Source organism: Strigops habroptila, chromosome 4, assembly GCF_004027225.2.
Source record: "Strigops habroptila isolate Jane chromosome 4, bStrHab1.2.pri, whole genome shotgun sequence".
NCBI lineage: Eukaryota > Metazoa > Chordata > Aves > Psittaciformes > Psittacidae > Strigops > Strigops habroptila.
This window is the reverse complement of record NC_046358.1, coordinates 8,690,833-8,716,004: the sequence shown is the minus strand read 5'-3', so window position 1 is coordinate 8,716,004 and position 25,172 is coordinate 8,690,833. Positions and strand designations below refer to the sequence as shown.

Genomic DNA, 25,172 nt, shown 5'->3' with positions numbered 1-25,172 from the left:
AAAGAAAAAGCAGGACACAGAATTCAATAGAAGATAGTACTTAAATGGATTAGAACACTGCAGAGCAGAAGTTTGTTGGGTTTTGGTTGGTTGTTTTTTTATGCCAGTGTGGGGTTTAAAGAATCCTCTGTATTCTAATGGAGAGTTATTTTCCTTTAGTGGAATTCTGTGAAGCAAGATACATTTTTTTTTTTCGCAATAGGAATTCTGATTGCTGCTGAAACGCATTCTGTACTCATAAATCTGCATCCTTGTAATCAAATTGTCAGCTGATTCCTGTTAGAATTAGAAGCTCTTGTGCTTCCAATGGAGTGCTAGCTGGCAGCCTTGAATTACTGGGGAATTTTCATCTGATAAAGGGATGGTGTGTGGTGAACTTCTAAAACCCTTTTTTTGCCTCCAGTTGGAAGCAAGGTAACTGCTTAGCAGGAACCTGTTGGAAAGGTGAAAGATGCTGTATGCGACGGTAAGGGAGGTGGCTTATGTTATTGTGATCAAACTAAGTCTTTGATTTTGTGGAAAGGCTCTTCTTAGGGCAGAGAGGATAGTTAGCACTAGCTGGTTTTTTGTGGGTGGGAGGTTGGTAAGATTTTATTGTCCTCTGTCAGAAATGGGGTAAGTTACTGGTTGCTGTTTGGGTTGTAACTGCTGAGGTTTCTGTTTCAGGTTCCATCAGTCCCTGAAGAGTTGTTTTTCACCACTGATGTCAGGCAGGAGGGGTTGATGATGGATACTGTGACATCTGCTCAGGCTTTGGTGAGTTAGTGCAGTAGCATGTCCTTTCAATCTGTTGATGAGGATGGATCTAGCATGTCCTTGGGAGATTCAGATTTTATCAGGAACTTGGCTTCAGTGCAGCTGCATTGAGCATATATAGGCTGATGGATGTGATGCCCCAGTTTGTCCAAGTACCTCAATTGCATTGCATCCTGGATTGTAAACTCTGTGTGTTACAGCTCTGGGGCCATTTGTCAGGCAGAGTGATCTCATCTGCTGCAGTGGCTTGCAGAATAGGTGCCCAGTTATGCTAGAGGATTGGTTTTTGTTGTTGGATTTGGTCCCCCCCACCAAATGAGTGCACACTGCCCATGTGGATGTGGTCTGAAGTTGCTTTTCCCCCATGCCTCTGGCTGTGCTGTGGAATAGTGGGTGACATTACTTCACAGTGCAGCGTTCAAGTGAGTCTGGGTGGTGAAGACACCTGTGGAGGTGTAATGCGTAGCAGATGTGCCTCATTTATTCTCCTCCATGGGTAGGTTTCTCTTTCATGAGTAGTAGCTGTGGCAACAGTCCTGGTTCCCCTTTGTAACCATCAATTTTCAGCTGGGCTTTGGCAGTGGTCAGAAGCAAAGGTTGAGCTACACTAACTGCATGTAGAGCAGCTCATTTTGTGTTACAGGCCTGGACTGAATGCTTGGGCTGCAAAGTTCCTAATTTTACTGTGGATTTGGAATCCAGTTATTGTTATTGTTTTCATGGAAAGGCAGTTCTGAAGCCTGCCTGTTTCCATGCATATGGGATTTCTGACTTGCTGAAGACTATTTCCTGCTGTGTCCTTTTCTCACCAGGACTCTGTCCCCTTGGTGGATCAGCAGTTACTGTATACCTGCTGTCCCTATCTTGGTGAGTATTTTATTTACATTTGCTATAGAAATAAAATATATTAACATGTATTTATTATTATTTTAATTTTTTATTTATATTTGTCCTTTGGTGGTGTGAGTCTTTGGATCATCTTTCTTACCTCTTCTCACATCTTCATGTCTCCGTTGTGTATGAATCAACCTTATAGTTATATTTCAGCTATCTTGCAAAAGCTCATGCAGCCGTGAATAGTATCTGGTAAAGCTGGGGAAGGGAGGCTACATGGTCAGGATGGTTGATCTACAGAGCTTGAATACAGAGGGACAGGGGAACTCATCCTTTTGTAAACTGTTAGGAAGTGTTATAAGAAGTAAATGTACAACTTTTCCATCCTACGTATAGGGAGAGGTGTTTGTACTGTGAGGAATGCCTTGATCCTGAAGAATATTTCTGCTGCCAGGCAGAGGGAAAGAATTCTTTTGTGCCCTGGTGCTTTATTAGGTTGTTGTTTGAGATCTTTTTCCTGATATCTGACTGCCACTGGTGAAATCCTTCTCTAGACAATAGAGTCCCAGATGGTGGGATGGTGCTCTGCTTCTTGGGATTTAGGTGCTAGGATAACTGTGGTAAACCTGCGTCATGAAAGCTTCTAGGGGTTGAATGTGTCTTGAGGCTTTTCCTCAGGTATTTTCTCCTGACCCTGTTGGAATTTAGTGTAACTCTGCTTGCCTTATTGTCCTTGTAGACTTTACAGTTCTTGCTTGCCATGCTGAAAGAGGTGCATAGAAATGACTGCTCCCTAATCCTTCTGAACAAGTCCTATGTGCCAGGGAGCTTTTTGGAAGCTTCCTGTTCTATCTTGGGAGCCTTGCCTGCCTTGCTGTGCTCTGCCAGTTAAATGTGTGGGATGCCCCTCTGCTTTTCTGAAACTTCTGTTTTGACTGAAGCTGAGAGAATCTGCTCTGGAAACAGGACTGGCGATGTGGAAGTCTCTCTTGAGTTTTGGTTTGTTCCCTTGCTTATGGGGACAATGGCTGTTTTTGCATGTTTTTCTGTACAGGGGAGCTGCGGAAACTGCTTGCCTCTTTTGTGGCTGGTAGTGGAGCAAAAAATGGTGGCTTTATAAGGAAAATCACTCCCACAGCTGCAGAGTCCTTGGCACCCAAAGCTTCTGTCACACAGAGGAAACTGCAGGTAACAAAATCAGGGAGTCACAAGGGGAAGCAGGGCAGGAGAAACTGCTTGTGTGAGGGTAGGGTACACAGTGGTATCCAGATAACAGGGAAAGAAAAAAATGGGCCTAGGCATCAGGGAACATTGTTTAACAGTCAAGTATCCTTACTCGTCGTTCTTCTGTTATAGCCACATGGCTGGGATACCATGTGGGTGTTAAGATTTTTCAGTGAACTGAAGGAGGAGTAGATTTAGATCAGGTATTAGGAAGAAATTCGTTACTGTGAGAGTGGTGAGACACTGGCACAGGTTGCCCAGAGAAGCTGTGGCTGCCCCATCCCTGGCAGTGTTCAAGGCCAGGCTGTACACAGGGGCTTGGAGCAACCTGGTCTAGTAGAAGATGTTCCTGCCTGTGACAGATGGGTTGGAACTGGATGAGCTGTAAGGTCCCTTCCAACCCAAACCATTCTGTGATTCCATGAAAAATTCTTGCAGTTGGAACAACTAGCCTATTGCTGTCTGCCTCCATGTTAACGTAAAATGTTAGTATGTTTCTGATACTCTGTTTTGGTTAGATTGTAGCCACGCTTTCTACTGAACGAATGAACTGTGTATGACCCTACAAGGATTAACAGCTTATAATTAAAAGAGAGGATCCTTTCTTTCAAAAAACAAACCCTTTGTGGTGACTCACTACTCGTAGGTGCTGTCAGAACTCTTCCGTTCTTCCCTTTACTGGGCATTTGCTTTTGTAGTTTCATAAACCCTGATAATGAGCTTTGGGTTAAATGGTTAGAAAGAAATAGGGAGCAAATATTTTGCAGGGGTGCAGAATGCTACGGTAGCAGAAAGTTGCAGCGTAGGCAGATTGTGTTCCTTTAGCACAATTCCAGATAGAAGTTCTGTCCATTCCTGTGTTGAGGAGAGGAGGATCTGGGCAGAGCCCTTTTCTCAATTTTGGCACTTTTCTTTCGAACAGGTAGAGTTGGAACAGGCCTTCTTCCACAACCAGCCTCCTTCCCTACGGAGAACAGTTGAATTTGTGGCAGAGAGGGTGGGATCCAACTGTGTTAAGCATATCAAGTAAGTGCTGGTGATCTGTTGTGTAACTTAAAGTAAAGTAATGAAGCAAAGAGTTGATCCTTTAAAATTGTGTGTATGGGGAGGAAGGAAAGCTTCCCTCAGAGTATGCTGTATAACAGAACACCAAGGCTGTATAAGGCTGTAACAGTGAGGTCCAGCAACATCTGATTGCCATCATAGAGGGGAATTTGTGAAAGGATGCAGAGAGGAGGGTTACATGACGCTGGGACATTTGGAATGTGAACGTAGTACTGCATTTTGAAACTTGATATCTCTTTCGTATCACTATCAGAATGTTCTTGCTAATGATAGGAAAATCTGGGGTCAGAAGGGACCTCTGGAGGTCATCTGATCCAAACTCCTGCTAAAAGCAAGGCCAGCTTTCAAGTTAGGTCACGTTGCTTGCCACCTTTTTCACTTGAGGTGTGAAAATCTGATGGGGACTCAGTAGCCTCTTAGTACCATGTTCCAACGCTTAATTTTCCCAGCCTTTGTGAAAACTGTTTCCTTGTATCTTACCAGAATTTCCCTTGTGGCAGCTTTTGTGTGTTGCCTGTCAACCTTTAGCTGCACGCTTCCTGGGAGAGTCTTGTTCTGTCCTCTATAACCCTTCCTTCACCTTCCTTTCTTCTCCAGGCTAAGTGAAACCAGCTTCTCCAGACTCCTGTAGGTTGTGTGTTCCAGCATCCCAGCTACCTAAATGATATTTTTTTCTTTTCTCCTCAATTTGCAGTCACACAAATTGTCAATGGTTTTCTTGTACTTGGGTCCCAAAGATGCACACATTACTCCACATGCAGCTTCACAGTGGCAAGGGAAGCTTGCCGCTTGGCTTGCTGGCTGCACTGTTGCAAACATCGGTGCAGTATAAGGTTGGCCGCCTTTGGACGCTGCTAACTCATTTGGCTTGTCTGCTGGGAACTACAGATCCTTTTCTGCAGAGCTGCTCCATAGCCAGTAGAGCCCAGTCTGTACAGGTGCATTGTCAGCCCCTTCCTTTGCCTTCTCAGTCCTTCTGAATGGCAGCCCTGCCCTCCAGTATGTCATTCATGAGCTTGCTGAGAGTTTCCACTGTCCCATTGTCCAACTTGAAAACATCAAACAGCATCAGCCCCCAAGGAATGCCGGTGGTAGTGGGCTGCTGTTGACATCTTTGAACTTCTGACTGCTATCCATTGAGAACATAAGGGTAATGCTGCCAGAAAAGATACCTCTAATCATATATGTTTCTGTTAAAGCCTAAAGGCTTTTGACTCTTGGGTCTTGATATCTTCACTGCTGCTTTCTTCCTTACAAAAAGAACAAGGAGATGATGCAGTACTAAATGCAGTGTAATTAATTCTTTTTTAGCAGAATGGTGTATTACATCTGAGATGGGTATCCTCCTAAATAGGGGAAAACAGTTGGTAACAGTGTGCACTGCTATTGACTGCATTGATTTCAGTCTGTGAGATTGTTCTTGGGTTTTTACAGAGCAACACTGGTGGCAGAGTTGGTTCAAAGGGCTGAAGTCATGTTGCAGGATAAAGTGAAGGAGGAGGATGCCAACCATGACAAGCTGCTTGAAGAGGTGTGCGCTCATCTGTATGAGGAAGGGGCCCAGGCACTCATCAAAGGCAGAGAGTAAGGAGGAAAAGTTACTTAAACTTGTGCCTTCCCTTCTCTTCTTACTACAGAATCTGTAAGCCTAATTTGGCTTGGCCTGCTTAGGTTCTGGTAATTATAAACCCTGACCTCTGCTCTTCTTAGGGTGACTGCTGTGCCTCCAGCCAGTTAATGCCGTATTTGTAGGAATGAATAAAGGTGCTGTGTGTCCCTCTGCATCCAGCTCCGAACGGACATCCACTGCAGCTGTTCTATCTCCCCTCTTTGGAGAACTGAGTATTGCAGCTTGGTGGCTTGCAATTGCTCTTTCCTTGTCTGGTTCTTTAGTCTGATTTGTTTCACTGCAGTCTTCCAACTGATTTTGACTGTAAGGGAGTGTGTGAAAGTTGCAACAGTAATGAACCTCTGAGTGCTGTCCAAGAACTTTGACTAATCCTGTGGCACGTTTTCTTTCTTTTCTTGCAGATTTTGCAAAAAGAAAGGTCCTGAGGCGGTAAGGGTGTTATTGCCAGAAGAGACATCTGCAGCCGTATGTATTCTCACTAAAACTTACTAAAGGCCTGGGTCATTACCATTTTCCCATTGCTGCTTCACTTATCCCTTAATGACTTAAGACAATGGAATCGTTGATGCCTCATTAATAGCTGAGAAGAGTCACCTCTGCCAGGCTGCCCTGGATATTCTGGCTGAAGTGATGCTCTAGCCAATAGCGAACTGCTGAGACTAGAATGGTGTATAAGTTATATTAATTTTGCAAGGATAATGCTTTTGTTTTCGTATCAACTTCCTCAAGAGTTGGTGGGGTTTGTGTGGAGTTGATGAGGTTCAGGAAATCAAAATGGATCAGTCCTATTGCTCAGAATAGTGGTTCCCACAGAGGTGGTGGTGCTCTGTTTTCATGTTGCATGCCAGAATTAAGTTTTTTTTCCCCTCTAGACTTCTTTCAGATTTCTCACTGGCTGTAGTGCTGTGGCTGGTAGTAAATCTCCTATCGCTTGTTATCCTCCCTGTAAAGGTTTTAAGTAGTGCAGAAGACATTGCAGTGGATCTGGCTACTGAGAAAGCCTGTGGCTGGCTTTCTGCTAACATTGCAGGTGAGTCTCTTTACCCTCAAATGTGGTTAGAAACCCTGTGTCTTGTACTCTCTTTTTGAGATCAAGGGTAGAATTTATTCCAGTGTTATATAAAGTACTTGGTCCTAATTTTTCTTTTAGTGGGAAGCATGCAGTTGCTCTGTCCTCCTTGTTTAGGAATAAGAGGAATGATTTCTAGCTCCAAGAACCTTCGTCAGGGATTTTTCAGGCTTGGCCCCATGTAAGTGATTCTTAGTTATGGAGGCTCGTAGGATGGTGAGAATGGATGCTGTGGAAAGCTGCTTCTGAAAATGTCATCTAGGCTGAAGTTGTCTTAGCACTTCAGACGTATGATACCGGCAGCTGGTCCACGTGCACCGAATGCTTCTGAAATCTTCTGTAAAACAAACTCCTTTTGGACTGGGTGTGTCTTCAGCAGGCTGAAGGCAACTATAGTCCTTCTACTCTGTAATAGTGCTCTGGCAACTCTTCAAAATCTCTGAAAACCCATTTTTTTAGGAGGTTGTGCCAAGAATCTGGGGAGGAGTATGCAGCACCATTTGCAGCAGCAGGAGTTTAGTGTTTTGGATGCTGGTCAAGACTTACTTTTGGTAGAAAACATATGGCTTTCATGGGCACAGTGGTTGAACTGGTATGATCACGCTGATTCAGCTCTCTGCTTTGGCATCACTTCCTGGCTTAGCTACTGTGTTCAGTAAACCTGATGAAGTATTTTGATGGCAAATGAGTTGCCAATGGTACCTGGTGGTAATGTTGGCTGCCTTCTAGAGCTGTGGGTTAACACTCTCTCTCTACCTGTGCCTCTGCCCGTTAAATATAACAGTAGCTCAGAGTGGGAGGGGTTTGAAAGTGTAAACTGTCCTGTCCTCATCCATCGTGGCCCTCAGAATGAGAGGCTAATAGTAGTCTGCCTTGCTGGAAAGAGAAAAGCTGAAGAAAACAGGATTTGTTCCCTGTTCTTTGTAGCACTTATCAAAAGAGAAGTGAAGGCAACCTTCAACAGAATGCTGAAAGTCCCAGGACTTGCCTTGCCCAGCGAGGATGCTCTGGAGTTGAGAAGGGACTGCCCTGCAGGCTGTCAGCACTGTGCTCCGTTTCCCTCCCAAATCATCAATGAGATTAAGGTTCATAGTATTTACTTCCCACCTTGCCCTAAGTCCTTTTTTATTTTTCACGTATTTCACACACATGCTGTGTGTTTGGGGTTTTTTTTGGAGGTTTTTTGTTTGTTTGTGTGGGGTTTTCTCTGTGTGTGGTCTTTTGGATTTTTTATTTTTTTAAGGGGGTGTTCTGGTTCCAAGGAAATGATTGTGATGAGCATTTAGGAAGCACAATGGAAAGGTCTCTTTTTCATCTCCCTGTTTGCTGTCTGTGGAGATCAGAGTTCCCTGGCCAGGAGTACTATCTCAAATACAAGATTTCTGGTAGCATGGCAGTGGCCTCTTTGATCTGAGTAGCGTCGAAACCACAGTGTGATGAGGGTTGTGTACCGCATGCTGACGAGTCAGCATATCAAAGTAGCCACTGTTCTGTAGACGTGCTTTTTTTGTGGAGAGTCTCCTGGTCTCTATTTAGAGTATTTCCTGTTGGTCCTTTCATTTCTGTAGAGCTTGATAGACTGTTGCATCTTACCCACCAGGAATTAGACACCAAATTAAGTGTCAGATGAATCCGTACGAATCTGAAAGATTTTTGCCCATCTGCATCTGCCCCTTCCTTCAGCTGTAACTAGGCAGAATCAGAATATCTTAAAAAGAAGGTGATGGTATAGACTTAATTTCTGCTTTAGATCCAAGCTATTTTTTCTTTTTTATGGGGATATAAGAACTATCTATGAACTGCTCTGTCAGGTCCAAAGATCTGTTTGTGGAATTGCAGGATACTAATAGGTGAATTACTGCTGTCTATTTTCATCAAGGATGTGCTCTGTATTGCTGTGGGCCCACGGGATGAGGGTGAAGTGATTGACTACATCTGGCTGGAGTGCTTGCTGGGAAGATTGAGTGAGACGCTTCGATGCAGAAAGGTAGAAGTAGTAAAAAAAGCAACAAAAACCCTCTTGGGCCACCTTGAGCTGTGTTCATAACTGTAAACTTGTTGGCTTGCCTTGCCTCGCCTCACAGTTGAGTTCAGTGGAAGGGTTTTTGTCTGAGTTCAAATGTGACAAACTTGCAGTGCTTTTTTTCATACTCTGTAGATCTGCTTGGTACTTAAAATTGCCCTTTTGTGGATCCCCTTTTCGTATCTGATCTTTTCTTGTCTTTCAGTCTTTAATGGTCTCCTGATTACAGCTCTGTGCCTCTTGCTGTAAATTGCCTGCTCTTCTCTGATATTTTTATCCCTTGTGAAGCCCTGTTTTGTCCAGTCTGCAGTATGGGGACAAAGATACAACTGTGTTTTGTGTTTTCCAGTTCATGTGTCCCACATCAGAACAGCAGCTGGCAAAATGCACGGTTGAGTTGGCTTCTTTGCTGGGTAAGTCAGTCATGATAAGCTATTTAAGACTGAAATCTGTTATTACAGTTCTCTTAAATCCTTAGGGTCAGACTTCAGTACTTAGAACTCTCATGGATGTTTGGTTCTTTTTGGTGTCATTGAGTCTGCAGATTTCTTTCTGTCAGTTTGGGTGGTTGCTCTTCCTCCTTTCCACCTTCTGCAAAACAGCATTAAACTACAACCAACCATCCTTCAGGTCTGGTGTCCTTATTCACATCTCCATTGGATTTTATTTATTGATACCTTTATTCAAATATGTGATATGTTTTCCAGGATTTCTGTCTTTGAAAAGTTATGGATGAGGGGTTTTTTTTCCCTAAAAATAAAGGCCTGTTCCCTTAAATTATATTTTTATGGCTTTTTTAGGAGAGAATGTGGAAGTAGCTTATTTTTTGTGTATTGTGACTTCTGGGGGCATTTTTGTGGATATTTTTTTGGTTTTGTTTTGTTTCTTTCTCTCCCCCTTGCTCTAGTGTGTTAAATACAGTATTTTTCTCAGTAGGATCTGGATGCAGGTCTTTTCTCCCTGGGCAACCTTCTAATTTCCTGGGTTTAGAACCTTCCTAAGAAGTTTTATACATGGTTCATTCTTTCAGAAAGCAATTCACATCTGAATATTATGAAATTTCATTCTGGGGGGCAGCAGTATAAACCTGCCCTGTTCCATTAGACTGTACCAAGGAGGATCTGGTGTCTTCTCTCTGTGCGTATTTAGCTGCAGTGAAACACTGTTCAGCTTTAGTTTCAGTTGTATACAACTCTGCCTATAGTCAAAACTATGAACAACTCTTTAATCTGTTTATAGATTTAAATGTTGTCTTACTGTGTTACTCTCCTTTGAGTAACACCTAGGTCCTGATTTATTAAACGTTAGGCTGACTTTTATTTAGTCAGTTGTCCTTCAAGACTTGGGGCTATATGCCGACCAAATGGTATTCTTTATGTGAGTAGTATAACTCTCTTCCTATGTAATACTTGTCTGTACAGTTTCAAAGCCCATGATTTTGCATGTTTCTAAACTCCAGTCCTCTTACGTTCCCTGGTTTACACTCACTAAGTGTTTTTACTTCGGTGATACCAGCTCTGCAGAATGTGCTGTTGGACCAAGATGGTGGCTATAAAAGTAAAATATGCAGCTATAGAAGTTCACTTTTCTTCCTTTTCTTAGTTTCAGATCGTGTTCCTCTGCGTCTCAGGGTCGAGTCCCCAGAGAAGACCTCTGAGAGGCTGCGTGTGAAGAATAATCCCACCTGTGCCCTTCTAAAACTGCTGCTTTCTGTCTGGAAGGAGGACTTTGGGACACCTGTTCCTGTGCAGCTGATCTTCAGCAAGAAGAACATTGGTTATCTTGCAGAAGTTAAGCAGCGAGAGGTAAAGCTGATTCCAATCTGTGGAGTTGCCAGTTGTCCAGTCTGGTCTGATACATTCATGCAGGAGTTCTACATGAGCCTGCCTGCAGTGTTAGCTGATGGCTTGTATGAATGAGGCCAGCAGGACTTGGTCAGCCACTAGCTAGTGTTGTTTTTGCAGGGGCAGAGGAAGAGAGGGCTGCACACTGCTTGTCAGTGTTTGATACCTGTCTGGGGGGCTGTCTGGAAGGAACAGTTTAATGAACAAATGGCAAAATGGCCCATTCGGCTAGGGAGGTTGAGAACTGATACAGTGTTATCTTATAAGATCCCCAGTTATGAATCTGAAAATTGCCCTGTTTAGTTGCAGGCTAAACCCCGCTTATTTCAGAAGGTAAGTAAAGAATATTTCAATCTGTTCTTGAACACACAGGAATTAAATACTTGATGTGTTTTTAAACTGAGAATTAGAAATTTATAGACTTTATAGTACGATAAAATGTATGAACTCAAGGGAGTTTGCACTCATTTTGGATGTTGCTCTTTGATGTCCTTCACTGCCACACCCAGATAAATAATGTGCTTTATCTTTTCATTCCTTTCTCCACATTTTCATCCACACAGAAAACCATGAATTGTATAGGGATAAAGAAATGAACACAAAATCCATTTCTTTTGAGCTGTTGATATTTTTTCTCTTCTGCAGTGGGATTTGTTCCTTTTCATGCTTCATGGTCTTGTAGAACATGAGCTAATGAGAAGCAGTGAAATAGAGAGTTGCTTGCGTAGCCTCGAAGAGCTCCCTTGGCCCTCAGTAAGTAATGAGATGTGTGTGAACGATAAGTGAAATAAAAAGTAAGGCTACATCAACTGTCAACCCTTGTAGTTCTGCTTCATGTAGTTGAAGCCCATAATCCTTCCTAACTAAAGTTCCTGCTTAATGCAGCAGCAGGACTGGCTTCCAACAGCCTTGTTTCCGTTACTAGTGTTTGACTGAAAGCTGTGCTTGTGTGAATCCCAGCATTGCCCCTGCAGTGCAAACAGTGCCAAGAAAGTTGTAGCTCAGTTTAGAGACCAGCCTGAACCAGTCTGCCATGTTCTAGCTGAGAATGGCAATGTGGGAAAGGGTCTTAACTGAGCAGACTTGCATGTACACCTCTTTGCCTCCTACCACACGAACGTGAGAGGAGTCAGACTGTTTTAGCCAGAGTCAAAATGTGGGAAACTGCCCAGCTCCCTGCCAAAAATGGATGGAATTTGAAGGCTGGTGAGCGACTGCGTATTGGAGATGTTTAACCATTCAAACTGTGGCAGTGACCTTCCCTGAGAAGGGTGTGGGGGTTAGAGGGGAGACTGAATGTGTTCACCTACAGGCATTCATCTTTGCAGTTGTAGCTTGTCTACGTTTCTGCTCTGGAAAATCATCAACAACATGTTTAACCATGTAAAGTTCTTTACTAGAAAATGAAGTAAGCCTCTTGGTTGGCACTTGTTAATAAGGTTTGTGTCTGTTTGTTTGTTACAGGATTTCTTGAAAGAACTGGAAGTGCTATCCAGAGTATTTACATCAGAACATCGGGTAGCAGAGCCCAGGACTAACCCGTGTGAGCTGACCAGACAATCTCTAGGTACTGTGGCAGCACAAAGTTAGTGGAGGCCACTCTTTGTAGACAAAAAAGCCTAATGAAGATGCAAATGAACTGTGCAGTGTTTCTGAATGCCTTGTGAGCTCTTTGCTGGGAGCTGCTGCCACTAGGAGGTCACTCTGTGCAAAACCCGCACTGGTCTTTCCTTTCTGTTCATGGACATTTTGCCGTGGTGACTATGCTGAAGGATGTCCATCAATCAGCAAATGGATCTCCAAGTCGAAAGTCCTTTAAGCACCTTGATCGTGGCTCAGAGCAGCCGGTTTTTAGACTCAGAGACACTTTCTGTATTTGTGCAGCAACAGGCTGTGGCCAAACCCAGAAACCGATACAAGTGGACAAGTTACTTCATGATCAGAGGTGGTTTCCTGGTGGCTCTTCTCATAATTTAATGTGACTTCTCATGTTGTCTTTTAACAAAGACTCTACTGTTGGGGGAGGGAAAAGGTGAACCTCTATGACATGAAGATGAGCCTTTATTTATTTTTCATTGTGAGCTCAATTTCAAAGGTTTGATTTTAATTAAGACTCATTTTAAAAGTTGAATCATATTAAATATATACATCAGAACACTGATGGCATTATTCTTAAAGGATGTGGATGCTTAAGTGTTTTTCCATCTCTTGTTGGAAACAGAACTTGTAATTTCCCAGGGTTTTTAATAGAAATAAGGGAGAAAATATCTCTTTATATTTTTTACTGAACACAGTATTTTTAAGACACTTTTATAGTACATGAACTTAAATGGCATCTGACTGCTGTTTTTTATAATCCTTTTTGCCTTGAGTTTGGGTTTTATCAGACAGGAAGTGCTGCAGCAAGAAAACTACAACCTGGAACAGTAGTGGAAGAGCACTGTGACATCCCCTGGAGAGCTGACCTGGAAAGGAATCCTTTCCATGAGGACAGTGGGCATTTCTGCCTGTGCAGAGAGATTGTCACCAAGGGTGTGACCTCCCGTCCACCCTCCCAAGTATTTCCTCGCACTGGGGCAGGGACTGCTGGGGGCTGGCAGTACATGATCAGGTGCTCATTAGCTGTCTCATGGGGTTTTTTTTCCTGCCCCTGTAGCAGTGAGGAAATGATTTCCTTTTGTCTGGGAGTGTCCTGGTAGTGCAGGTTTTCCCAGAAAGCAAATACTGTGCGATGTGAGAGCATCTGGACAAAGTGAAGCCCAGGGCGCTTTACCTTATGCTAATTAACCGCTTCTTCCCTTGGATAAGGTGAGAAAAGGTAACATCTTGGAGTCAGTGATTTAAGAGAAACCACAAACAGGACTGATGATGAGATATAACTAACTGTGGCTTCAGAGGAAGGGGCTACAGAGGCATATCAGTGTCTGAACTGTACTGAGATTTTTCTAGACTTGGTTACTGAGCACTGTCTTGACAGATTTGGCCTATGCCATCTGCATGCCTCAGTGCAGGGGTTTTCTGATGTGACTGAAGCAGAGTGTCCCTAGAAGCGGGCAGGCTGCGTATGGTAGTACAAACTGGACTAGCAAGTACACCCTGTCATACCATATCTATCTGCTCTGTGAGGCTGAGTAGTGTGTGACTTTTTGCTGCAGATTTCATTTGAAGTTGTTGTTTGTCATAATAAACATGATTAAATGTCCTGGTTTGTGTTCAAACTGTTGATCTTTAACCTCTTGGTTACTGGGGAGAAGTGCAAAAAAAAGGTGCCTTGCCACACGCAGAGCATGGGGCAGAGAAAGCAGAGTAATAGCTGCTTTGTTTATACTGAACTGTAAGTTTATATAAGGGGTGGTGGAAAGGGGAAGAAGCTGCAATTTATAGTAGTAAAAAAAGGTGTTCTCAGCTCTGGAACTCTATTATTTGGGTATTGTAAAACTGTTTGCGCAGATGCCATAGCCACAGCTGGTCTCATGAACTCACTTGAATTATCCTTCTCTAATACAATGTGCCTGGAAGTTCATATTTAAAAGGTGACCAAGGCCCAGGAGCAGTTTGCTACATCCAAAGAGCACTGTTGCGCCCTATGGGGCTGAAGGCAATCAGTCCTTCTGTGGGAACCAGCAGGTAAGAAACACCTCTGTGTCCACAGTCTTATGTCCTAATGCAGTTACTCTAGTTTTCTGGGCATCCTGTGGTACTTTGCCCTGGTTGCTCTGTAAAGCCAGACACCTGATGTTGTAACTGAACTGTAGGAACTATTGTATTCATGCTGTTTTCTGCCTAGGGATGCTGAGGATGCATGACCACAGTCCCATGGGGCCAGGAGGCTCCTCTTAGTGCGAGTGCTCCATGCATGGTACCTGGTGTGGTGCTGCAAGGAGGGCAGTAGGAAGAAGAGAGCTCACAGCAAGCCAGGTTAGAGCATGTAACCTTCCTTCTGTCAGTCTTTCCTACTGCAAACTCACAACTCCCAAAAGAAAATGAAGCAAAAGGGTGTTCTACTAACTAACTTCCTTCAGGATGTGCAGTCAGAGGAGCCAGTGCCTCACTTCACAAACAACACAACACAACCCCTTTGCTTGGACACTGCATCACAGGAACCAGATTCAGGCAGTGACTGGCTTCTTGACTCTTGTGCCACAAAAATTCCTATTCCATGCACATTCCTCAGCAGGTACGTAAGAGCCCTAAATCCTCTCCCCCAAGCTAGCTTTTGTGGTACTTCTCTATCTGACACAGTTCCGTAGATGGGTGTCTTTAGCTGGAGGAAAATAACGTGGGGCACATTTTCTTGTGTAGAAAATACCATTTATTGTGGGTATGAAAATAGCAATCTTGATTAAGAGCAGAGATGCAACAGTAGGTGGTACAATACAATTGGTTTGATCATCTACTGCTCAGCAGTAACTTACAGGAAGTTGGTTTTTGCCCGTTGTAGATTAACAAATTCGGTATCTGCTGGGTTTTTATTTTTTCCTTCCAAACAAACCAATGCCGTACATTAACAAGTACCATAAAATGTTATATTTGCAAAAGAAAACATTTATATAAATAGGCTTTTTAGTATCAATTGAAGATTGTATTAAAAAAAAAAAGTTACTTTAATTCAATAACGATAAAAATAAAACTTAGCTTTGATAGCATATAAAACTGCTTCAAAACAAGCATATATAAATAACTTAATCTGTAAACATAGAAAAAATCTTATGTGTATATAAAAATAAACATCTGATGCACTGTACAATAAGACATTATCCTTCATAGGCACTGGCATCGTTGAGCAACAGGAGTCCCCCTAGATGTTTTTCCTACAAAAACTGTTTCATCACTAGTGCCATGTCCAAAATAAAAGGGAAAAAAAGCAAAGCACTGAGCAAATCTCGCGTGGATTGGATGAAGACCTCCCCTACCTCCCCCAGGCATCCTTGGAAGTAGCACTGGGGATAGAGCCAATATGCCGTGCTGCTGTTTCTGCTCATTTTAAATTGGGCTTTAATGTACTGCCTCGTTGGCTCTTCCTGTCTTGGTTTCCACCAGGAGGGAGGGAATGGGGAACCGTATGACAGGTTGCAAACCTGGAACTCTGTCTTTTTGCTCAGCTGCAGAAAACTCTGTGCTGGGTTGTCCCTTTGTCCTTGAGGGGCTACAGAGGATGCATGAGGCTGGAAGTGAACCATGCCATGACATGGGTTGGTGGGCTTCTAAGAAAATGCTGAGCCTCACCGTAGAAGAACAGCACTAAATTAGCGTTAAGATTGTAACCAAAGCAAATTTGTAAGCGAAAGGTTTTGCTATCCTACCTGGTATAGTTTTCAGGGGGGAAGCCTTGGGCTGGTACGTCTCAAAACTGCTATTTTCTTAAATATCAATTTAAAATAGCTATTTTCTTTTAAAACTGAATATATTTATAACAGGAAGTAACATAGAAGCTGAGAGCCAAAATTACACCTGTGCAAAGATATAGCAAAAGTAGCTCTTGGCTCTTGAACTCAAAAGGTGGGAAAACTCATCTTTTACTTACAGTAACTGTATTGAAGTAGCAGAAGCTGACTCTGGTAAAGTGGATGCATTAATACATATTTCTCACTTGACAAATTTAAAGTGCAACAGCTTCTTGAACAATGTGGGCATTTTTGAGCTAAAGAAAGCACATCATAGCAGCTTCTATTGCTTACTTAAGGTATCTGATATGATTTTTACTGTTGTGCTGAAGAACTAATGGAATTACTTGAGCTGGTTGTGGTTTTGTTTAATTTTAGGAATGTGTGACCAAACTAGGGAGTGTATTGAACAAATATGTAAAGCCTGACAGCAGGATTGTTGAACTAAGGTCAACAGAAATGCCATGAGGTAATTGAGTAGGGAAGAGTCTGTCTTCACTGCAGTGAGCGAACTGGTCATGTTCTGAACAAGGAAGTGTGGTAGGACTATGGCCAGGCTGGATTTTCAGCTGATGGAAAGCGCCATTGTGGAAAAATGCTGGAGCTACTCTTATTTGCAGGATATAAATTCTAGAAACAAGCTGATTACTTGGTACTACTCCCTACTAATGACAAAGTGTCACTGTGTACAACTGTCGGTTTGGTTTCTTGATTTCAAAGCACCTAATTCTGCAGTGCAGTAGAACTGTGTCCTGAGGTGTGGTGGTTTCCACTGATGCTGCATAGTGTAGTGGCAATCCAACATACCTCACACTGGCTGCAAGCCACCAGCTAATTACAGGAGAAAAATCTATCCAGGGTGTAGGGTGACTAGTGGATGTCACTCTATTTGAGCTTCCCTTCTCCAGGGCAAGTCTAGCCAGTGAGCTAGGTTAAATGATTTATCTACACTGTTAGGAATGCTGCATTTGATGCTTATCTCAACATTAGAAAGTGCCTTTGCAGCTCTACTTAAGAGTTGCAAAGGGTCTCAAGCCATATGTGGACTGTTTCCAGTTTGTAGTGCATTTTGTTGCTTCCATTGCCTTTTTCCCACTGCTGCCTAAACTTTCTTAAAGAAAGAAGGTTGGTCTTTGAAGCTTCTTGGAAATAGAAATTAAATACTACATTCTGCATGTAAGATGCTGGCTATTGTAAATCAAAGTCTCTTCCTCTGCTTTTTATAGAGACAGCACACCTTCCTGCTGCTCCGTGGAGGTTTTCCACAGCTGTCTCCAGGAGGACAGGTTCCCATTAAACCTGGTGCATTTCTTCTGAGCAGCTAAAATAAATGATCCTTTTTCCTAACTCTGCTTTTGCACAGTCCGATGTTAGCAGTGAGGCTCCTCAAGCGAGGCTTGTGACTGTCTGTGAGCCAGCATTTTACATTACCCTTACAAGGCTTGTGTCTCTTTGTGAACTTTGAGCTGCTGTTACGTGTCCAGTTCTGTACCCAACACTAACTAGCAAGGAAGTGTGCCAGGCGAGCGATCACCAGGGGCTGGCGCTTGGCCATGGAACTCAGGAGCCTTGCAGGGATAGCCGGGGCACCAAGATCCACCTGCAGGAATGAGAAGAAAGGCCACGTGTTAGGGTTTGTGCCTGGGGTTGAGCAAAATGCTTCTCCAGCCCCAAATAGCTCTGGTGGTACAAGTACGTGTAAGTATATATAAGTATGTGATGGTGCAACTATGTGTCTGTAGACTGACTACAAAAGTAGTTTACAGGCAAACGAACACTATCGTTACTGTGTGGTTTGTATCTGTTCTTTCCCAATACTCCATAGGCTTTCAAAGCTTTGCTATTTGATGTCACTTTCAGTAGGTATGACCCACACTGCTTTTGAGTTTGAGCTTCAATTAAATATTACTAGTTTGAGACAGATACAGTGTTACTGAAAATGTGTAAGCATATACTAATTGCTATAATTAAAGATTATTTATTTTATTATTATCTTTATTATTATAGTATTATTATTACTATAATTAAAGATTATAATTTAAGATGATTTTTTAATTGTCTCTAAAAACATATATTCTGTAGCTAAGTTTAAAGGACTAATGACATTTAGCTCTCTGACGAGCACTTTAAAATAAATTATACACATTTGGCATTCTCTTCTGGACGTTACTTGGTACCACTGTCTCAAGGAGATCCTACTCTTCAGATGAATCTGTAATAAATGGATGGCAGGGTTTTCTTATTCTTAACTGGAATCCTAATCTGGGCTTCTCTTTTGTACCTGTTAAGTCTGAAGCATTAACAACTTCAGTTAGAAAAATTTAGCAACCAGTATTTCTGTGCATTTTGAAAATAGTGTAACCTGAGGTGTACTTCTCTGTCCACAACAAGGTAAAAATGCCAACAAGAGTTTCTGTACTGGCTCCCCCTGTGAGAAGGCAACATCCATTGAAACTGCTAATAATCCATTACAGAAGGATCTTGGTATCCCAGGGAGCAGCTCCAGATGCTGCAAAAGCTTAGGATCAACCATGTGCTTCAGCACAATCCTAATAAGATTCTCTCTGCTTTAGGGTACATTAAGTTAGATATGAGTGTGACGTGGAGGAGACATTCATGGTCACCTCATGGCACATAGCATAAGGATTATAGATTTTTGTTACTTAGAGCTCTTATCTGTAACAGCTTTTTGCATTCACAGTTGGACATACAGCAAAATCTTACCTGTGCCATGTAAATAACTCTGGTGATATCTCTTCCATTCACCACATCAGGCTCCAGTATCCAAGCACTTGGCAAAATCTCCCCTCTCACCACTTCTTTGCAAGGATGGGGCATGGATGCATCATAGACAGACTGGACAGCCAAGACAGACAAGTTTTCCTGCATGTGACAAAGTGTAAAGATGACAATTGGTACATTTTTTAATGCATACCATAATGTTTTCTTTCTTTGTCATGAGGATATATTTCTCATACTACTTAACTCTTCTAATACGAAATAATATTTCCCATGTTATTTATTAATTTTTATTTGTCATAATCTTGCATATTTTTAACCAGACTGTGCTGTGTAACACTTGTGTCACTGCCTAAGAGGGCTTGGCTGATGATTGTCATTCACAAGGGTTTTATACACAATTCCCTTATGTCATATCCACATGGCTTCTCTTCCTATTACACCGTCACTTCTGGAAAGATGAGCATGGACTTCCCTTCCTTCTCCCTTTTGTCCTTGAACCAGGAGTTCAGCACAACTCCTCTGTGCTGCAGAGAGAACGTTCACTTTACCTCTTTGGCTTCTACAGTAATGCAGCAGAAATCCCGGGGTTGCTTTAGGTAGCAGAGGGAGGTATCGGTCACTAAATACACTGTGTAAAAAACAAAGAGGGGAATTAGACTTTGACAACTTTAACTTGGCACACTTTCCCCCACTCCTTAAACGCACGTGCATGTTTCATTTTGACTTCTTGGTGCCAGAGAGCAGAACTCTAGTTAATGTGCTGTAATATGTATGTCATTAAGATGCTTTCTCAAGCCACTGAAGATTTATTTTGACTTTCAAACCACCATCTCTAGCTGTACATCTACAGTGAGATGTGTTTAATAGTATCCTCACTTTGGAAAAGCCTTGCAAAGCTCAAGTTCCCATATTAAATAATGAAATTATTTATTCAAACAGAAAGAAATGAAATAAGATGTCTCTAAATTTCCTTCTGGCTGGCAGCCTGCGCTGAGAAAGTACCTAATGGTACTGGTGGCCAGTTGTTTGTGTTGATACTCACCCAGCTGGATGTGGCTGGTTACCTTCTTGTGTATTCGAGCTGTGTTGATAGTTCTATCGTACAGATGACGTTTGCCAGGATCTCTCACTAGTCCCCACACATAGGGCAGGGGTCTTTCTATCACTCCTGCTCCCAGGAACCCATGCCTTGTTGCTGAAGGGAAGACTTTGTAATAAACCAGCACCTCTTGTTCTGTACATTGATATCTGTCAAAGACAAATGAAAGGTATTTGCACACGAGAGGGCCAAGTACCTAAGAAGACCTCCCATAAAGACCTGCCATAAACTTACTTCCACCCAGCTGCTGCTTGGCAGGTGTAGAGATTCCTCAGGTTATGAGAGCATGCTGCCATTACCTTAGAAAACAGTGACAGATGTACAGGTAAGAGAAAGCTGTAGAAACTACAAATTGCATCCAGCTTTTACATGCTGCTAGACTCTCTTCTATTCAAACTACTAAGCTGGCTTTAACACATATAGTTTTACAGTGTGAGTAATCCTTAGGGAGTATTAACTGCCAGATGGACTTGCCTGTCGTATTCTCTGCTGGAGGAGGATACATATGTCCTATATGATATATATATATAACATATAAGCCCTGTATGTTAGCCTAAACTATTGTGAGAAAATCAGAGATGGGGGGAGCATGTCTCTAAATGATGTTGAAGTGATTGTACCTGATCTGAAATAGGAAGTTGGTATGCTTTCCTTCTGACTCAGCAGCTTCCCCAGCTTCACATGCAACAGTCTCCTCCGAACCCCACTGCTGCAGCCTTGCTCGCTTTAAATGGCCCCCACCATTTAAAATTGCTCAGTGTGTGTCTCTCTAACTGACAAATAGCTAACTATTAGCACTGTAGAACAACAAGGCTTGTCCCACACATTTTCACTACATCTCAACTTGTAGTAGGAGGTATGTGAAAACTCTGCTTATTTACTTACCTCAGTGGTAGCATTGGCCAAGATATGTTTGGATAAATCTTGGTATCCTTTTGTGGAAGAGGAGCTGACGGAAATAGTTAATCCATGGGTGAACCTACAGCTGACGCTGCTAGAAGGAAGGGGTGGCTGAACGCTGCTGGCTTCTGCAGGAAACAGAAAAGCCATAGGGGAGTAAAAAAATAGAAAAGGAAACCCACTGCTATCTGCTGTTGCAGGGACTTAAACCTGCCACTGGAGCATCCAGCCACCTGGGCCTCCTGAAGGACTCATGCCATCCCTTGTCTAGGCAATCTGCATATTAGTAATTACACTGCAGTTACATCGTGCATTCTCAAGTTTAACAGTTATTACCACATATAAGCTAACAAACTAACCTAAAGAAGCAGCAGCAGTCTGAAGGATAAAAGTAAGAACTTGCATGTACAATCCTATACTCGTTGCCCTGCCATGCATCTTTGGTTCGTTCAAAGTAGTGTCCTCACATCCTCCCAGAACACTTGATATGGTAACGCAACAGGACAAAGACCAACTTTAGAGGGACCAAATCCCCATGTTTTCAGGAAATTCTAAGCAAGCTCTAGCTATTGTTTGACAGTATTTTCCTGGAGTCATGTAATGGTAGGGACATCTTCACAATATCTAGAATCAGATTAGATTTTTATTTACGTAAATGACAAATTTCATTAGGCCTTGGGATACAGCTCAAACATAATCAGGTATATGTTTTACTTACCAAATGTAGAGTCCTTCTGTAGTTGCTCTAACACATAAAGCTGACTGTTTCTAACAGCTGAACGACCTCGTGTATCTCTTGAAAGCAAAGCATTTCCAGAGGAAACCTGATTTAAGAAAGAGCAGAAGTGGAAGCCTTAGGTGTGAACTGGATAAAATAAATTATGTTACATAGCAAATTAAGTATTTGTCACATATCTGCCTTACAAGTTTGGAAGCTTCTCTTTATCATAAGGTAGCTCCTTTGCCTTTCCCCTGGTTCTGAAATGATACCTTGACTTGGGAAATTAAGCAAGTGCAAGGAGCTAGCGTAGGTATATACTCCAGAAAGTAACTTCAGGAAACTCCATGTTCACACACACAAACTCTTAAGTCAATGCATCATTGAGGGAGGCACACTGAGAACATCAGATTCTGGTTTATCGCAAGAAAAGGCTTTTTGTTTCTAAAACATTTGGCAGGTAGTGGCATTACTGACAGTTACATTATCTGGTTTTTATCTATGGGTTAAAATCCCCCCCAGAAAATACCTCAGAGAAATAAAAGCGTCACTATTACCTGGTGATGCTCCTACCACATCACCCGTCTCTGCACTCATGACATAAACTTGTCCTGCTTCTGTTCCTACATTGTCTGTTGCTGTTAAAGCATCAGGAGACATCAGCCTCACAGGCCAGCTGTTCCTCACCTGTCCTTCCTGGCTGCTGAGGTTACTTGCAGTATACGTAGCAGTATTGCTGCTATTGTAGCCAGATGTTGGGCCAGAGGAGAGGCTGAGGCTGGAGTCTGTACATAAAGTGCTTGTACTTGCAAGAGTCTTCAGCCTCGCTTCTTCCTGTAATAGGTATCACAGTATTACGAACAAAAAGCCACACAAAGTTTACCTTGCACAGCAGCTAGTCAAATCAATGATGACAGCGCTGAAACGTGAAAGAGCAATAATCTAAAGAAGTTCAGCTTCTTTCAAGGAGCGTTGACAGGACAAAAGCTGTTGCCATACAGAAAGTATTAAATAAGCAGGCTCATTTGAAAGACTTACATATGAGCCATTGAGTGAAACACCCCGTAAAACTTGGCAGTCTGGGAAAATGCAGCTTCTGCTGTTGTTACTCTTCACACAAGTCCAGGTTATTGAACTAATGCTGGGATGTTTTTAAGGGGAAAAATAAGACTAAAAAAAAAAAAGATCTCTTTTCAGTCCCATTTGTTGCTCTTTGCCTCTTTTTCAAGTAGCCCCTGACTTAACTTGCTGGTCAAATGTAGTGATTACAGACTGGAAATTTTAGTTTAGCCAATTGAACCACCCAATGCCAGCCCAGAAAATGAAGTAAAAATTACATAATAAAGTAATACTGAGAAGTTCAAGGTTATTTCTACTTTCAAAGGTGGTTTTAACTTTGTGTTTCCAACTTGGGTGAAGTATGTCTGCGTTCCACAAGAAAAACAAGGTAGTAGATGTGGTAAGATCCAGGTCATCCAGTGGAGGTGCCTGAATTCAAGGTGCCTTAAAGGGTGCAGAGCAATGAATGAACCACATTTTGCACCAGATATACACATTTGAGGAGAGGAGGTCTGCAACTACAATTGAAGCTGCACTGTCAGACAGTGACAAAGGTTAGTGCAAGCAAGTGGCTGTGTAAGCTCCATCCAATGAGAAAACTTAAGGAGTTTCTTGTACATAAAATACAGCTTCAGGAAGATGTAGTTCAGAAGCATGAACAGTATCAGTTCAATATTACTCAGATTTTGTTAATCACAAATTTGCATTTTATTCTTTGGCTTTTCAATGCTGATGTGTATCAAACAGGAGGATTACCTAGCCATGGAACAGTTCCTTTTAAAAAAATGCATTGATGTGAATAATGTGCCATGGTTTCCTCTGTAACACTCACCTTCTGTAACTGAGAAAATATTTGCTCCCGTATACGTCTCTTTTCTTGCTCAGCTCTCTCTCGAAGTTTGTCCCTAGCTCGTGCAATTTCACTTTTGGTTTCCTCTCGTGCCCTCTGGTAGTCTCGGAGCAACAGTTCAATGTCTGAGGGATGCTGAATGCTTCTTCTTTTTGGTTCTTGAACTCTGTAAGGAGTGGTAAGTGGGGGGAAACACACATAATTACTTGAAATGGGGTCACCTGACAAAATACCATGAGAAAATAATCTTTCAGCACAGAACATCTTTCAACACATCCCTGGCAGTGTTCAAGGCCAGGTTGGACGGGGTTTTGAGCAACCTGGTCTAGTGGAAGGTGTCCCTGCCTGTGGCAGAGGGGTTGGAGCTGGATGAGCTTTAAGGTCCCTTCCAACCTAAAACATTCTATGAACAATAAAATTTGCCAGAAAAGCAATTAAACCCCAGCATATTAGCCTCCAAAAAGTTTCTCTTTGCTCACTAAAGGCTATGTGAACATTAACGTTGGAAAATTATTTAGATTGCAAGTCCAGTTTACCACTGAGATTACTGTAGTGACTGCACTGGTTTCTAAGTCAGCTTTCCCTGTCACCTAAGGTTGCTGCTTTGGCATGTCACACGCAAAAGAATTGTGTTGGGAAAATAACTGTCTCCTGACCTACTGCAAAGGAAGCAAAAGTCATTTAGAGGGTATGGTGAAGGATGAGAAACTCAAATTCTAAATGGTGAAGGGTTGCAGAACTTTTTTGATATTTAGCACAAAAACTGTTTCATGTGTCTTTTAAGTTAGTGAAGGAGTAAGAAGACAGATTGGTCTGTAATGAGTCAAGACTGAAGGAATACTTGGCTGTCCCCATACATCATACACATAAATTAGACACTTGTTATGGACTGAAATAAACTAGACAGAAATTTTTAATGCATGTTTTCTAAAACCAGGTTCATGCTTTTCCTGACAGCATCGTCTATCCCAAAGTTTAACACTTCTGCACTGAGAAGAATTCTGCCACAGAAGTCTCAGATGTCAGTAAGAACCATTAATGTGCACCCAGTGTGAACACTCTTAATGTACATTAGGCCAAAAGAGAAGTTTCTAATGTCCTACCTGGTGTTTTCCACCACATCTCTTCTCAGTTGCTGCAGATATTCTCGGCGTTTGCTGGGGAGGTCTGGATCCCTCTGACTTGCATCCAGCGTCTGTAACAGACTCATATGCTTTTGAGGACTCAGACTTCGGCTTCTTTGGTATCTTTGCAGCCTTTTTTCTCTTTCTTTCCTCAGATTTTCAATAGTCCTCATGTGTCTGTCAGGGAAACATGATTACATTGACAAAAAAGCACCCTGCAAAGTTACATTTGCTGATTTTTTTGTAAAAAACACTTAGGTGTTTGTAACTGTTTACAAGCACTTATGTGTTTGTAAAACACACATTAGGTATCTTTGTAAAGTAAAATTTATAGGAATCTAATACCATACACCTCTTTCCTAATAGCCCTTTGGCCACATACTGACAGATGATGCAGAAATTCTAAAACTCCATTGCTTTTATAACAGTAGGAAATGCATAAGAGGGTCTTAGCTACTGCTTGTAATGGGTGAGAGGCAAATTGAGGATACAATGCAGCTACTCCTAAATCTTTTCGATTACGACAGCTTCCGAAACTGACTTCTGTAATCTAGTCACTAGTATCTAGGATCTTTATTTTTTTCATAATTTACTTTGTTTGCATATGGCTTTTGTTTGGTTGGTTGGTTTTTTGACATATTCATACAGCAGCATTTATTCACAGAAGAAATGAGATATTCCCATAAATAGTATGTATCAATTATTCTTACATTGAAATAAATCAATGAAATATATTCCCATGATCACCAGGTACACGTGATGACTCTCACAGCTGCTAGATATTTTGAGAGGCTGACACTAGATTTGAATTACACCAAATCTTATACTTGTCCATATTTTCTTGAAGTAAC

The 25,172-nt window shown here is 42.1% G+C and overlaps 2 protein-coding genes across 4 annotated transcripts in view; one reads left to right on the top strand and one right to left on the bottom strand.

Moving 5' to 3' along the window:
* CDAN1 (codanin 1) overlaps positions 1 to 13,647 on the top strand; it is a 31,513-nt gene extending 17,866 nt beyond the window's left edge. The window contains exons 16-28 of the mRNA XM_030483542.1: positions 667 to 756; positions 1,569 to 1,623; positions 2,645 to 2,778; positions 3,737 to 3,840; positions 5,314 to 5,463; positions 5,911 to 5,974; positions 6,461 to 6,539; positions 7,506 to 7,663; positions 8,458 to 8,565; positions 8,951 to 9,014; positions 10,204 to 10,406; positions 11,091 to 11,198; positions 11,910 to 13,647. Of these exons, the coding sequence (XP_030339402.1) occupies positions 667 to 756; positions 1,569 to 1,623; positions 2,645 to 2,778; positions 3,737 to 3,840; positions 5,314 to 5,463; positions 5,911 to 5,974; positions 6,461 to 6,539; positions 7,506 to 7,663; positions 8,458 to 8,565; positions 8,951 to 9,014; positions 10,204 to 10,406; positions 11,091 to 11,198; positions 11,910 to 12,035 (1,443 nt within the window). The 3' untranslated portion in view covers positions 12,036 to 13,647. The remainder of the gene's footprint in view (positions 1 to 666; positions 757 to 1,568; positions 1,624 to 2,644; positions 2,779 to 3,736; positions 3,841 to 5,313; positions 5,464 to 5,910; positions 5,975 to 6,460; positions 6,540 to 7,505; positions 7,664 to 8,457; positions 8,566 to 8,950; positions 9,015 to 10,203; positions 10,407 to 11,090; positions 11,199 to 11,909) is intronic.
* A 1,092-nt stretch (positions 13,648 to 14,739) lies between these two features.
* STARD9 (StAR related lipid transfer domain containing 9) overlaps positions 14,740 to 25,172 on the bottom strand; it is a 104,182-nt gene continuing 93,749 nt past the window's right edge. For all 3 annotated transcript variants that reach the window (XM_030482460.1, XM_030482461.1, XM_030482463.1), the window contains 10 exons: positions 24,301 to 24,498; positions 23,180 to 23,363; positions 21,976 to 22,122; positions 21,289 to 21,394; positions 20,556 to 20,698; positions 19,905 to 19,969; positions 19,614 to 19,819; positions 19,120 to 19,199; positions 18,554 to 18,712; positions 14,740 to 17,429 (listed from right to left, as the gene is read on the bottom strand). In XM_030482460.1, the coding sequence (XP_030338320.1) occupies positions 17,328 to 17,429; positions 18,554 to 18,712; positions 19,120 to 19,199; positions 19,614 to 19,819; positions 19,905 to 19,969; positions 20,556 to 20,698; positions 21,289 to 21,394; positions 21,976 to 22,122; positions 23,180 to 23,363; positions 24,301 to 24,498 (1,390 nt within the window). In that variant the 3' untranslated portion in view covers positions 14,740 to 17,327. The remainder of the gene's footprint in view (positions 17,430 to 18,553; positions 18,713 to 19,119; positions 19,200 to 19,613; positions 19,820 to 19,904; positions 19,970 to 20,555; positions 20,699 to 21,288; positions 21,395 to 21,975; positions 22,123 to 23,179; positions 23,364 to 24,300; positions 24,499 to 25,172) is intronic.